Source organism: Leucopleurus acutus (genome assembly GCF_964270905.1).
Source record: "Leucopleurus acutus genome assembly, chromosome: 11".
NCBI classification, from domain to species: domain Eukaryota; kingdom Metazoa; phylum Chordata; class Mammalia; order Artiodactyla; family Delphinidae; genus Leucopleurus; species Leucopleurus acutus.
In genome coordinates, this window is record NC_139152.1 from 90,069,096 (window position 1) to 90,081,795 (window position 12,700).

The 12,700-nt window shown below is 48.2% G+C and overlaps 1 protein-coding gene across 1 annotated transcript in view; it reads right to left on the minus strand.

Moving 5' to 3' along the window:
• The window catches only part of LARGE1 (LARGE xylosyl- and glucuronyltransferase 1), a gene marked incomplete at its 3' end in the record, with an annotated part of 588,892 nt that overhangs the window by 58,087 nt on the left and 518,105 nt on the right, over positions 1–12,700 (minus strand). Inside the window, exon 10 of the mRNA XM_082850531.1 lies at positions 3,857–4,012. Within this exon, the coding sequence (XP_082706657.1) occupies positions 3,857–4,012 (156 nt within the window). The remainder of the gene's footprint in view (positions 1–3,856; positions 4,013–12,700) is intronic.

A 12,700-nucleotide genomic window follows, 5' to 3' on the forward strand; every position in this document is an offset into this window, starting at 1 on the left:
CAATGGCCTCTAAGTGGTCTCCCTGCCTCCAGTCTCACCCCTTCGGTTCTATTCTCTACATGGAGTGATTTTTCTCAAATGTAAATGTGACCACGATTAAAGCCCTTTGGTGACTCCTCACTACTGACAGGATTAAGTCTAAACTCCTAAGCACAGCCCAGGCCCTTCGGTCAGCTTCATTCTCTGCCCCTCTCCTGACATGCCTCTGCTCCAGTACGGAAACTACCAGCACGTTCTCTCCGAACTCTCTACTTCTTCATCTGCTCTTCCTTTGTGTCTGGTCCTTCATTCTTGCCTCTTATTTGTTCAGTTCATTCCATAAACATTTATTAAGTGCTTGTTATGTGCCTGCTTCCATTCTAGGGGAGGGCACCCCAGAGGTGAACGGTACAGGCAGAGTCTCTTATATCTGGGGAAAAAACTAGGAAAAAAATGACATGAATCAAATAACTGTGGATAGTAGGTATGCACTGAGGAAAAGAAAACATGGGACATCACAGAGAGTGACATTAAGGGTTACCCGAGGCTGGGGGGTGGTCTGGGTGTCCCAGGACTTGGGAAGCAAGTACAAAGGCCTTCCCAAGGAGGGTGGGGGGAGCCTGGGGTGCAGGAGGAGCGGAAGGGTAGTGGATGTGGGCTCAGCATCAAGGGGAGTGTTTGGGGGGACAGCTGAGGTGAGCCTCAAAGAAGGCTGCTCTCTCCTTCATGGCCCTCCCTGTACCCGGGCAGACTGTTCTCTTGCCACCCCTGACACTGGTCCATGGCAAGCACCTTCTATAGGGCATATGGGCCAGTCTCCGATTTCAACCACAGTGCCCTGCATAGCGCCTGGCTGGTGGCCGGCTCTCACACGTGCGTGTTAAACAAGTAAATGCAGTCACAGATTCCAAGAGGGACAACCAAAGACTTCTCCCCTCTGATGACCCACCAGGGGAAGCTGGTGTAGGAAGAGCCGGTGAGTCATTTTTAAAGGGAGCTCCACTTTGTAAGGCATTGAGCAGTGCACCACGGGAATCACCCATACGGAGATTAACTGATGGTGTCAATCTGCAAGGCTTTTTATTTGAGCCTCTTCCGTGGAGGAAAAAAAAAAAAGGAGCAGGAGAAGAGTCTATATTTAATGTTTGGGGAAAGAGTGCAGAATGGGCACTCAAATATTGATGATGACAACAAATACTGATGTGAGTAAAGAGAACGGAAGGAAAACCCAGAACACAGTGTCTGTCGAGACGTCTAAGGGCTTCCCAGAATCTGAGACAGAGGTCAAGTGCTTAATGGTTTTCCCTCCTCTCTTGCCAGTGGTAAAGAAGGGTAGACGCTGAGGAAGGTATGGAGGGTGACACGGAGAAGGGCTGGAGCTAGAGGCAGCGCCACTGTGACCTGGGGGCCAAGTGACAGAGAGCAGGGGTGGCCGTGTGACCAGTCATCCTGATACAGGGCCAGGTGAGTGTAAGCCCGCAAGAGCTTCCACACGCGCCCTCCCCTGCCATCGGAGCCTAAAGGAATTCTCCTGACATCCAAGATAAGAATACGAAAAAGAATAGTAACAAAACAAAATTCTGACTCTTTAACCCACTTCCAGCCTCCTTCCAGCCTGCCTCCTGGCTACCTGCTGCTCTGCATCTCCTGTTCTCCTCCTTCCCCAGCAGTCCCGGGCACACAGGCCATCCTTCAGTTCCTCACATCAAACCTGCCCTACCTCAGGACCTTTGCACCAGCAACTTCCTCCACCCGGTACAGTCGGCACACAAAAAATGACACATAATGAAAACATGAGTTTGGATATATGTATATACTCAGGTTACTATCACCACATTTAAGGTAATAAACATAACCATTGCCTCCAAAAGTGTCTTGGTTTTTTTCTTTGTGTGTGTGTGGTAAGAACACTTAACATGAGATCTACACTCTTAAATAAATTTTAAGTGCACAATACCCCATGAACTATAGGCACTAGGTTGTAGAGTGGATCTCTGGAACTTACTCATAACTGTACCTTTATAACCACTGAACATAGCTCCCCATAATGCCCTCTCTCCATCCCCTGGTAGCCACCATTCTGTTGTCAGCATCTATACGTGGGACTATTTTCGATGCCTCGTATATTTGGACTCATGCCTATATTTGTCCTTCTGTGACTGACTTATTTCACGTAGCACAATGTCTTCCAGGTCCATCAATCTTGTCACAAATGGTAAGATTTCCTTCTTTTTTAAGGTGGAATAATATTCATACACACACACACACACACACACACACACACACATATATATTTACTGTGTATATTTACTACATTTACTACATTATCTATATCCATTCACCTGTCGATGGACACTTAGGCTGTTTCCATAGCTTGGCTATTAAGAATACTGCTGCAGTGAACATGGAAACGCAGATATTGCTTTGTGATCCTGATTTCAATTCTTTAGGACCCAGAATACCCAGAAGTGGAATCACTGGATCACACGACAGTTCTACTGTTAATTTTTTGAGGCCCCTCCATACTGTTTTCCATAGCAGCTGTACCATTTTACATTCCACCAACAGTGTACAAGGTTCCAATTTCTCCACATCCTTGCCAACTCTTATTAGCTTTTTTTTGATAGGAGCCACCCTAACCAGCATAGGAAGATATCTCATTGTGGCTTTGATCTGTATTTCCCTGATCCCTTGCTCTTCCAAGGCTGTGTCTTTCTTGAATTTGGGTCTCAGATGAAATGTCACCTCCTCAAAGAAGTCCTCCCTGACTTCATATGTCACTATGTAGCACCTGTCAGTGGCTGGTAATTTTTCCTGATAGTTCGTCTAGGTATTAATTGTGTCTCCCCCACTAGAGCATCCATACCATGAGAGCAGGCACCACTGCCCTTATTTACCTATGAATCCTCAGTGCTCAGAATAAGAAGGCCTTCAGTAAATGTTGGCTGAATGAACCAATTACTTCTGTGTCTAATACTAAGGGTCAAGGAAAGGGCAGGGAGCAAATATTTATCAAGCATCTAACATGGCAGATGCTGAGCTAGGTGCGTTACATGCAGTTTCTCACTTAGTCTCAGAACGGCCCTATAACCGTTTTTTCTTATCTCTGTTTGACAGCTGAGGAAACTGAAGCACAGAGAGGTTGAGTAACTTGCCTGAGGTCACACAGGTGGAAATCGGAAGGGATTGAAGCCAAACCCAGGTCAGCCTGACCCCACATGCCCTACCTTTTCCACTACAGTGAGCTGCTGCCCCACATCCTGCTCCTCAGAACTTCAAATCAGTCTCAATTTTGTTCCTACATGCTGTGTGACCACGAGCAACCTGCTTAACCTCTCTGTGCCTAAATGTCTTCAACTCTAATTGGGGGAAAAAAAGAGGGTTTCTATGAGCATCAAATGAGATACAATGTACGAAAAAAATTATAAACAGTGAAGAAACTGGACAATATAGTAGATGTCAGCTATGCCTGTGACCATTTGTGAAAATCTTTTGTGCCACCCCAGTCACTGACCCTGATTCCTGGGTCTCCCAGGTGGGTGTCATGTCCACAAAGACCTCAGAGTTTCCGGCTGTGGAGAGACCCTTTGTCTGTTGTTTCACTGGTGTTTTTGCTCACTCTGATTCCCCTGCTTGGCAGTTCCCTTCTGACTTCACCTAGTCTGGGCGAGCGTACCCCCTTCTGCATCCACAGGGACGAGCACAGAAGCGATCTGCTGATGTGCCTGTCCCCCTGGCCACAGCCCCGAGGTGGGGATGCTGCCTGGCTCCTCCTGGGCCTGCCCCGAGCCTGGCATGGGGGCTGGCGCCGGAGGTCCTTGGCAGACCAGCAGAGAGGCCACTACTGCCTGCGCGGCCGAGCCCTGGGACCACTCACGTTTTCACTGTTGACGTCAGCCTCGCTGGGGCAGCCGAACAGCTCCCGTCGCAGGAGATTCCCGTCGTACTCCAGGAAGGTCAGGTAGAGGTTGCGGAAAAACTCCACGTGCTTGTTCTTCACCCGCAGCTTCTTGGGGGAGTTCCAGTGAATGACCTGGCAGGTGACAAGGAGGCAGTCAGGCCGGGACGACCTGTGCTTGTGGGAGGCATGGTTGGGCACTGGTCTGAGTACTACCTGGGGGCCTGCCCATTCATTCATTCATTCATTCAAATGCATTCATTCATTCAACATTTGCGGTCCAGGGGTTAAGAGCTAGGGTGCTGAGGCCAGACTGCCTGGGGTCAAATCCTGGTTCTGCTCTAGGCAGTGATTTAATCTTAGGCAGATTACTTAATCTCTCTGTGCCTCAGTCTCCTCATCTGTGAAATGGAATAGTAACAGCTCCTGCCAAGGCCAGTCTCTGAGTTTTCATCTCTTGGCTCCAAACCTGCTTTGTGATGCTGAAGCCAGGACTCTGCCAACCCTGCTTCTGCTGTGTCTGCCTGTTCAGCACCGCCAACGGGGGCAGTGAGAGGGAGACAGGGTCTGGAGGGGGAAGAAGGAACTTGCCCCTTCCTGTGTTCCTGTCCCTGCCCCTTTCTCCATGCCAGTGGCGGCGCTTCTCTCCTTCAGCAGCAGCTAAGCACACTTTGCAGTGTTTTTCAAAGCTCCGATGCAGCGTCATGGTCCTTTGTCCCCGCCCGGTACTGTTCCCTCTGGAGCTACCTGCTGACCCCAGAGTGTGGCTTCCGGCCCGGAGCTGTAATAACTCCTACCTTTTCCCTCTGTTCCTTCAGCTCCAGGGGTAGGAACTGTTTCCTGCAATTTTCTATTTTCGCTTTTACAGTTACCAAGTGAACACTTTACGTCTAGTTATCATTTTTAAAGATTAAATTCTCTGTTCAAATAATTGGTATGGTTTTTGCCTCCAGCCAGGACTGATGCATGCACTGTCTCCCAGAGCTGCCGTGAAAAAGCAACTCATTAATACAAGAAAAGCACGTAAGTCGTAAGGACATGCGCTCAGTACATGCTGGCTCCAACTATTAAGTGCCTACTGTATATGGAGTTGGGAGACGGTCAGAGGCCCCTGCGGGCAGCGCCTGCCCCTGGCTTGCTCACAGTCTGCTGGGGAGCCATGTCCCCAAACGGGTAACAGGCGGCAATCGTGGAGGGAGGATCAAGAAGACGTGGCAGCTCCAGAATGCTCCGAGAAGCATCTCTCAGAAGGAGGTACCTGTGCTGGGGCTCGAAGGCCCAGCAGGAGTTTCCAGGGGAGACAGGGCCTGGGTGGGGGGGAGGGGGGCAGATGTGGCTGCAGAGGTGACAGGGGAGATCCCGGCCCTGTGGGACCATGTTCTGAACTCAGACTGCATCACTGGAGATTTTTAAGGGGGGCAGGGAATTACTAACTCTGGGTTTTGGGAAGATTACTCTGATTGTAATGGAGAAGATGCGAGTGGCAGGGTGAGAGGGCCCAAAGGGGGACCGGGGACACTAGTTACGAGTCAGCTGTGAAGCCCGGGGGCATGGCTCACCCCCGGGGCTGGGGAGTCACTTCCGAGTGGAACCCTATGTTGCTCCACATTGTTTCACATCCACTGTCTTCCTTTAATCCTCACAATGACCCTAACAAGGAATGCAAATTTAAAGATGAAGAAACTGAGGACTCTCCCTGGCGGTCCAGTGGTTAAGACTATGTGCTTCCAATGCAGGAGGTGCGGGTTCAATCCCTGGTCAGGGAACAAAGATCCCACATGCCACAGGGCGTGGCCAAAAATAAATAAATAAATACGTACACACATAAATTTAAAAAAATCAAAAAATTAAAATAAAAAGGATGAAGAAACTATGGAGATGTATCTTGCTCAGGGCCACAAAGCTGGTAAATGTTGGAGCTGGGATTCAAACATAAATCTGAAGAAATCTGATTCCAAAGTTCTTTACTCTGTGGAGAACGGGAGAAGCCACGTTCTAAAGACTTCTTTTTTCACGCTGCATCACATTACAGAAGAGACAACAGAGCGCTCCTCTTCCCCCACTGGCCCCCCATGGCCCTCACTCTCTCCTCCCATGGCGGGACGGACAGCCTATCTGACCATCTGAGCTGGGGAAACACTGCTTTGTAAGACCAAGCCCCTCTCGCAAGGTACAGCGAATAACAGGAAACCTATTTGGTCCAAACCACATCACGGCTCTCCCCTAATCAGCAAAGGTGTAACAACAGAGCAAGAACCGGGGCTGTCAAAGCAGCCTTGGTCTGAATCCCAGCCATCCTCTTCACTAGCTGTGCGTGTCCTTGGGCATCTTGTTGCATTTCCTGGGGCCCCAATTTCCTCACGTGCAAGGAGGGGATCAGTAACCCCAACTTCACAAAGTGGTTATAAGAGGGTTACACAAATGCCTGGCACAGTGCCTGCATGTCACAGTGGCTCCATATATGTGGGTTCCTTTCCCCCTCAAAGATGGGACCAATCTGCAACACGAGTGCTCTGCCCTCCTTTCCCTCCCGCCAGCAGGAGGTCCACTGCAGCCGTGAGGAGGGAAGCAGGCATCTCGCACTCAGGAGAGGGCAGAAAGGGACAGCAGACCCTCCTTGGAACGAGGCCACTTGGCAGTGTTTGCATTTCAGGGAAGGATGAGTATACAATGTGCGATTCTCCTCCTGTGCACTCTGAAGGGTGTGAGAGGGAAGGAGAGGGAAGACTCCCTTGAGAATACACCCAACCCGGGCAGGAGAAGGTCCCGGGCCAGGCATTAAAATAATTGCATGTGAGCTAGTGACACTCATACCCAGTGGGGATCACGTCTTTGCTGTGAAAGATTCTGGTCCTTGCCAAGTGCTGAAGCCAGCAGGAAGGCTGACGGATATGCGTCTGACTCAGGAAACCTGGGCTTCTTCAACAGGGAACAACTTTAACTAAGGGGCAATCAGGGCTGGCCTATGAGTCCCCAGACAAACAAATTGTCACTTATCATTCACGAATCTACCAGGCACTTTGGAGACACTGTGTCATTAAATGCTCCAAATGAGCCCATTTGAATCCCACTGTACATTTTACAAAGATGGTACTTGACTTGCCTGTATTTCACAGCTGGTAAGCTGCAGAGCTGAGACACGAACCCAGCTCTGAACCTAAACCCCCAGGTTCCTGACTGCTATCGTGTTCCATGTCAATGGTTGAGCACTTTACAGGTGCGGAGAGGGAGGCCTGCAGAGGAGAGGTGGCTTGCCCAAGATCACGTGGTGAGTTTGGACCAGGTCCGGGCTGGGACGAGGATGCATGTCTCCAGGTACTCCCCGCCCTCCCACTCCAGGTCACCTCTTATCCCATCGTGTCTCATCCTGTTCTGTGTCTGCCCAGGGATCTGGGTTTGTGTATCATCTAAAGGTAAATACTGAGGTTATATAACAAGCGGCAAAGGTTAAAGGAAGTTGGGGAGAAGATGGTGGGTCGCTGGTAGGCCAAGGGGGTTTTAAAAAACCCTGTGAACCTAGCTGCCCTGTAATAGGTAAGCCCACTCAAAGTCTATTAATGTATATTCAGATTTACCTTTCCACCTAGGTTTTTAATCATCACAACAGAGAATACTCCATTCCCCTATGCTAGGCTCCAGAGAAGTAAGTAATATCTATTGTTTACCTAATACCCATTATATGCTAGACATAGGCCAGGGCTGTTACTGTTGTTGTGTGTGTGTATGTGTATGTGTGGTTTCACATTCCATCCTCAAAACAACCTGGTAACGTTGTTTCTATTATCATCTCTATTTTATAGACAATAATCCTGAGCGTCTCTCAGCTAGTAAGTAGCCAATCCTAATACAAAACCAGGCCTGTCTTACTCCCAAATCTTTTTCTTTCTGCCACATCATTCATTCATTCAATACTAGAATGAGCACCGACTCTGTGCCAGGCACTGATAGGGGCTGTGATCGCAGAGATGGACACAAAAGATCAAGATTCTCTTTCTGGAACCTACAACTGAGGGGAAGAGGCAGACGTTACGTAACTGTCCATTTTCAATTAAAAGTATGACTCGTGCTTTTAAAGAGATGGTAAAGAGAAGTTGTTGGTGATCGTTTCTGGGCTGGGCTACTTCAAGTATAGAGAAACCAAGGTCCAGAGGGAGAAAGTCACTTGCCCAGACTCACAGCAGAGGGAGAAGTGGTGCCCAGCTCTGTCTCCCAGGCCACCACTCCTCCCACTAAACAACGCACCTGCCTCTGAAACTCCAACTCAGGATGAGTATTGCTGATAATTCTCATCAGCTCATGTCTGACTACTGAGAAATGTCATTTCCTGGTCCCTTGAGGGACAGAATTGCCCATCATCGCTGGCTCAGGGCCAGCAAGCTGGTGGTGTAGATGACATACATTGACAAGCTTACACACACGAGACAAAGTGACACTGGGAATGGGCCCAAAATACGTTTTTGCAAGAAGCTGGTAAGTACATGTGAGTCTATGACGCTTGTGAAAACCGATCATAACTTATTCCACTTGCTGGGACACATCAGCACAGTAATCGTTATTATTGTTAATATTAGCAGCTAACATATATTGGATGTCTGCTATGTGCCAAGCGCTGCTCTAGACAGTTCATTCGTCATGGCTCATTTGTACTTTACTTAATACTACAGGTATATTCTCATTATCCCATCTTACAGGTAAGGAAAGTTCAGCCAATTGCCCCAGGTTACACAGCTAGAAAGTGGGAGAGTCAGGATTCAAACCCAAAGAGGTAGAGACATGAGGAATCTCTCTCTCTCTTATTTCTCCCATGTCTGTAATCATCAACTGACTGTTTACAGCAATGAACATGAGATTCTCAGAAGATTACAGGATCAGAAGTGAAACCTACTCTTCCCTCCCAAACATAGGCACGGCACCATCCCGGGGACACGAAGGCTGCTGGGGTGATTTAGGACTTCTCATATACATGGGCTGAACCTCCAGCTTGGGAGGAAGTAGAGAAGGAGGCATCCAGCTTGCGTGGCAGGTGGGCTGCAGAAGCTACCAGGCATCAGGGGTCCCAGGAGTGTGATCTGATTGGATCTGAAATGTCTGTAAAGGCTGAGTATGTGTACAGACTTGCAGTCAGCCTGCAATGAGCCTGAGAAATGGATGAAAATTGATTACTGTCCAGGAAGCTTAAACATCATCCGGGAAGACAGCAAAAGTCAACGTGATTAAAGGAGAAACGAGAGACTATCACCTATCAAGGGCGCAGGAAAAAGCATTTCAAAGACAGAAACAAGACTCAGTACAAGGACGAGGCTATGGAAGGAGTTTAGCCCATACGCCGGCTTCTCAAGTACTCGGAACCCACAGGGCTCCTAAAAATAATTCTGATTTCTTGGCCAAAGTGCCAAGATATCAGAACCTGTGTGCAAATGCCACGTGAATAAGAACACGGGGCTTATGTGTTCCCAGTTACTGAGATAAGGGGTATTTGGAAAATGGGGCTCTGTCTCGAGACCTCCACTGACTTTCTTGGCTCATAGAATAACAACTCTCCTCTTCAGACTGGCAGTGAAGCCTGTTGCAAACTGGTTCCCACTTCCAATTCCAACCCTAACTCCAGGCTAAAAGAACTTCCTGGTATTTCTTGAATCTGTCTTCCATGACTCAGTGCTTTTGCATATGCCTTTTTCCCCCTCCTTAGAATACCTTTATTTCTTCTCTACCATATTCATGCCTGCTTGTCCTTCACAGCTGAGCTCAAATGCACCTCTTCTGTAACTCTTTCCCTGACCACTCATGCCAGAAGGTTGCCTCCTAGTAGTCTTTCTCTCCACTCTATTCTTCATTCCTAAAAGAACATTCATTTTGTTTGTAGTTGCAATGTCCCTAGCCCCTTCGAGTGGCTCATGATCCATTTCAGATCCAAGCACTCATGATGATTCTTCTCTCTGATTTCCCAGACTCCCTTGCAGCTAGGGGTGGCCATGTGACGCAGGATTGCTCAAAAAGACACATGGCAAAGCATATATTTGATTTCTTAATCACAAGGTTCAGATAAGGTGCTGTCTTCCTCCCACCCCACTCACCTTCCTGTTGTGAACAGAGATGTGATGACTGGCACTCTGACAGCCATCCTGTGACTGTGAAGTCAACACACTGCTGATCTACAAACCAATTCTACAGCTGCTTACTCCAGGGCTCTTAGGAAAGAAATTCAAACCCCCTATTTTATTTTAAGCCACTACAAATTGGGTTTTCTGATTCTCACTGTAAGCATTCCTCATATAACACCTAAGGCAGTTGCTGGGCCCTTCCTCAGTATGCCACAGGCTCTCGTACTGAACTCTATTAGAGAACTCATCGCATGCTCTGGTAATTATTTATTTACATTCCTGCACCTGGCAGCACTGGAATATGAATTTCCGGGCCAGCAGGGACCGTGACTTATTATTCTTCCTGAGTGTTATACTGCCTGGCAGGTAGTTAGTATTCAATAGCTGCTCTTTGGCTCAAGAATGGAAATCATGATGATGACATTCTCAATAATCCTCACATTCTGTCTGTCTATAGCAAATCAGTTATAAAAGCCCTATTCATGTGGGCTTTCAGATAGAGAAACATATTCCTCTTTTCTTCATCTAAGGGCCAAACAGCTTATCATTTTCATTTGAAGGAATTTAAGCTCCCTCTGTTCTTCCCTTGTCTGGTATTTCAGGGAGAAGAACAATGGTCTCAGAAGTCCCTTTCCTTGTCCTTCAGGATTACGATATATGCTACAAAAGGATAAGCACACGCACCTGATCCCAGCCCCAGCTCCAGCTCTTATCCGCTAGGTGGCCTGCACATAGTTACCTAGTATCGTGGAGACAGTCCCTCACCTATAAAAGGGACATAACAGCAACCGCCTTGCAGTTTGTGGTCAAGCCCAGGACTGATGGGTTGATGGGCATGAAGGCATTTCACACGTGCTCATTAAATTACAAAATAAATCTGGTTTTAGACTTCATGAGTCATCCACCTTACCAATGAGGAAGGCTGGATGAAGACAGGAAAGGAAAGAGGAATAAGAAACAAGACTTAAAGGAGGAATTGCAGGTGGAGGCAGCCTGGGGCAGAAGGGCAGGATGGACACAGACAACACAGCCCAGAGGAGACGCCATGCCAGGGGCCAGGCTCCTCCTGGCTGGACCTCAAGGAGAGGCCCGAAGAGGGGGGCTGTTCAGAAAGGAAAGCACTAAGGTGGGTTTAACACACTGGGCAGAGATTGGAGAGTGCTAACAGGCAGGGGAGCGAGGCAGATGTCACCCTTGTTTCTTCCCAACTCTGTCACCCAAACAGCTTAATGTATCTGAACCTCTATTTTCCAATCTGTTCAAAGGAAACAATAATAATACCTGTTTCAGAGGATCAATGAGACAAGAGATGTAAAGGCATCCACCATGGAGCCCAGAACAGACCGGTGCCCAGCATGTGCGCGTCTTGGGAACATACGTGCTCCGTTCCCACGGGATCTTCTCTAAAGTGATGCTGTCCCTCAGTCTGTATTTAAACCTAGACTCTTGGTTCCTTGAATGCAAGACTTGTGTTTGTCCAACTCTGCATGCACAGTGGCAGGTCCGGTCAACGTTTGCAGACTGCCACGGAATCCACTCCAGTTCTTTTCTTCCCTCCACCAACTGCTAAAGACTCTATTCCACCTCTCTCCCTTCTCCTTTCCCATTCCTGACCATTACCAGGTAGTGGCTATTAAATGAAAACAGTGTCCTTGGTACTCAAGACTTCAAGCCACGGATGTTCTGTGACTCTCTGCCTCCTTTTACAAAGGTTCCTGTGGTTCCTTGATTTTTTACAAGTCCCAGAAAAAAAAAAAATCTTCCCAGACAAAAACATTACCCAGGAAAGGGGAAGAAAACAGATGAAACTCAGCGATTATTTAGTCCCCTCATCTGGAAAACGTAGACACTTAGGCCAGTGCATGCGTCCGAGGCCCTGTCCTATAGCCTGTCATTTCTTGTTCTGTCACCCGTAACATTTCTTATTTTTCCCTGCCTGAGGTGCTGGACGTTGTAAAGAGGGAAAAAAATGAGAACATAAAAATAGATATCTTTGATAATACTCAGGGCTGGGAGGGTCATGAATCCGAGAAGATCCTGCTCTGTTCTCTCACGTTCGTCATGTTTAATGTTTCTGGTTCTTTTGCTATATAATGGGGGTAGCAATCAATTTGAACTGGATTCTGGCCTGTCTGAAGAATTCCGATGGACCTCTGAGAGCAAGGAAGGGAGAAAGCGATGCATTCAGTACAAGGATCTTCCATGGCGTTGCCTAATGTGGCTTCTCTGCAGTCATGTGACCTGTGGATGGTAACCAGCCCAGTGCGATCCCTCTCTAAGGCATTAATTACTAAGACTCTTCACTTTCACAGAGTCCCCACAGGGTCCTCCAGGGAGTGTCTCTGTTGATTTGAGGGCAAGGAGGACAGAGGGAAGTGGGTTTCACCTCTAGAGACAGGCAGGGACCCTTCAGCCGAACGATTCTACCAAGGTTGGTTGAGAAGCCAATTTGGTGGAATGTCAGTAATGCCCCTGGGGGTGGGCACCCCGTGATTCACTGCTTGGAAACTCCAAGAAGGCAAACTGGCTTCCAGGATCCCAGCAGGCATCTTCTGTAGTGGCCCGCTGTTGCTTTTCCGTGTGCTCTGCACCCTTCCTTCACAGATCAAGACCCTGCCTTCTTCCGATGATTCTAACAGGGCTACCGGTCAGGCCTGACCTGCTACAGCAAGGGCGTGTGACTCAGGATGACCAATGAGACACTTCAGACCGTTCGTGGGCA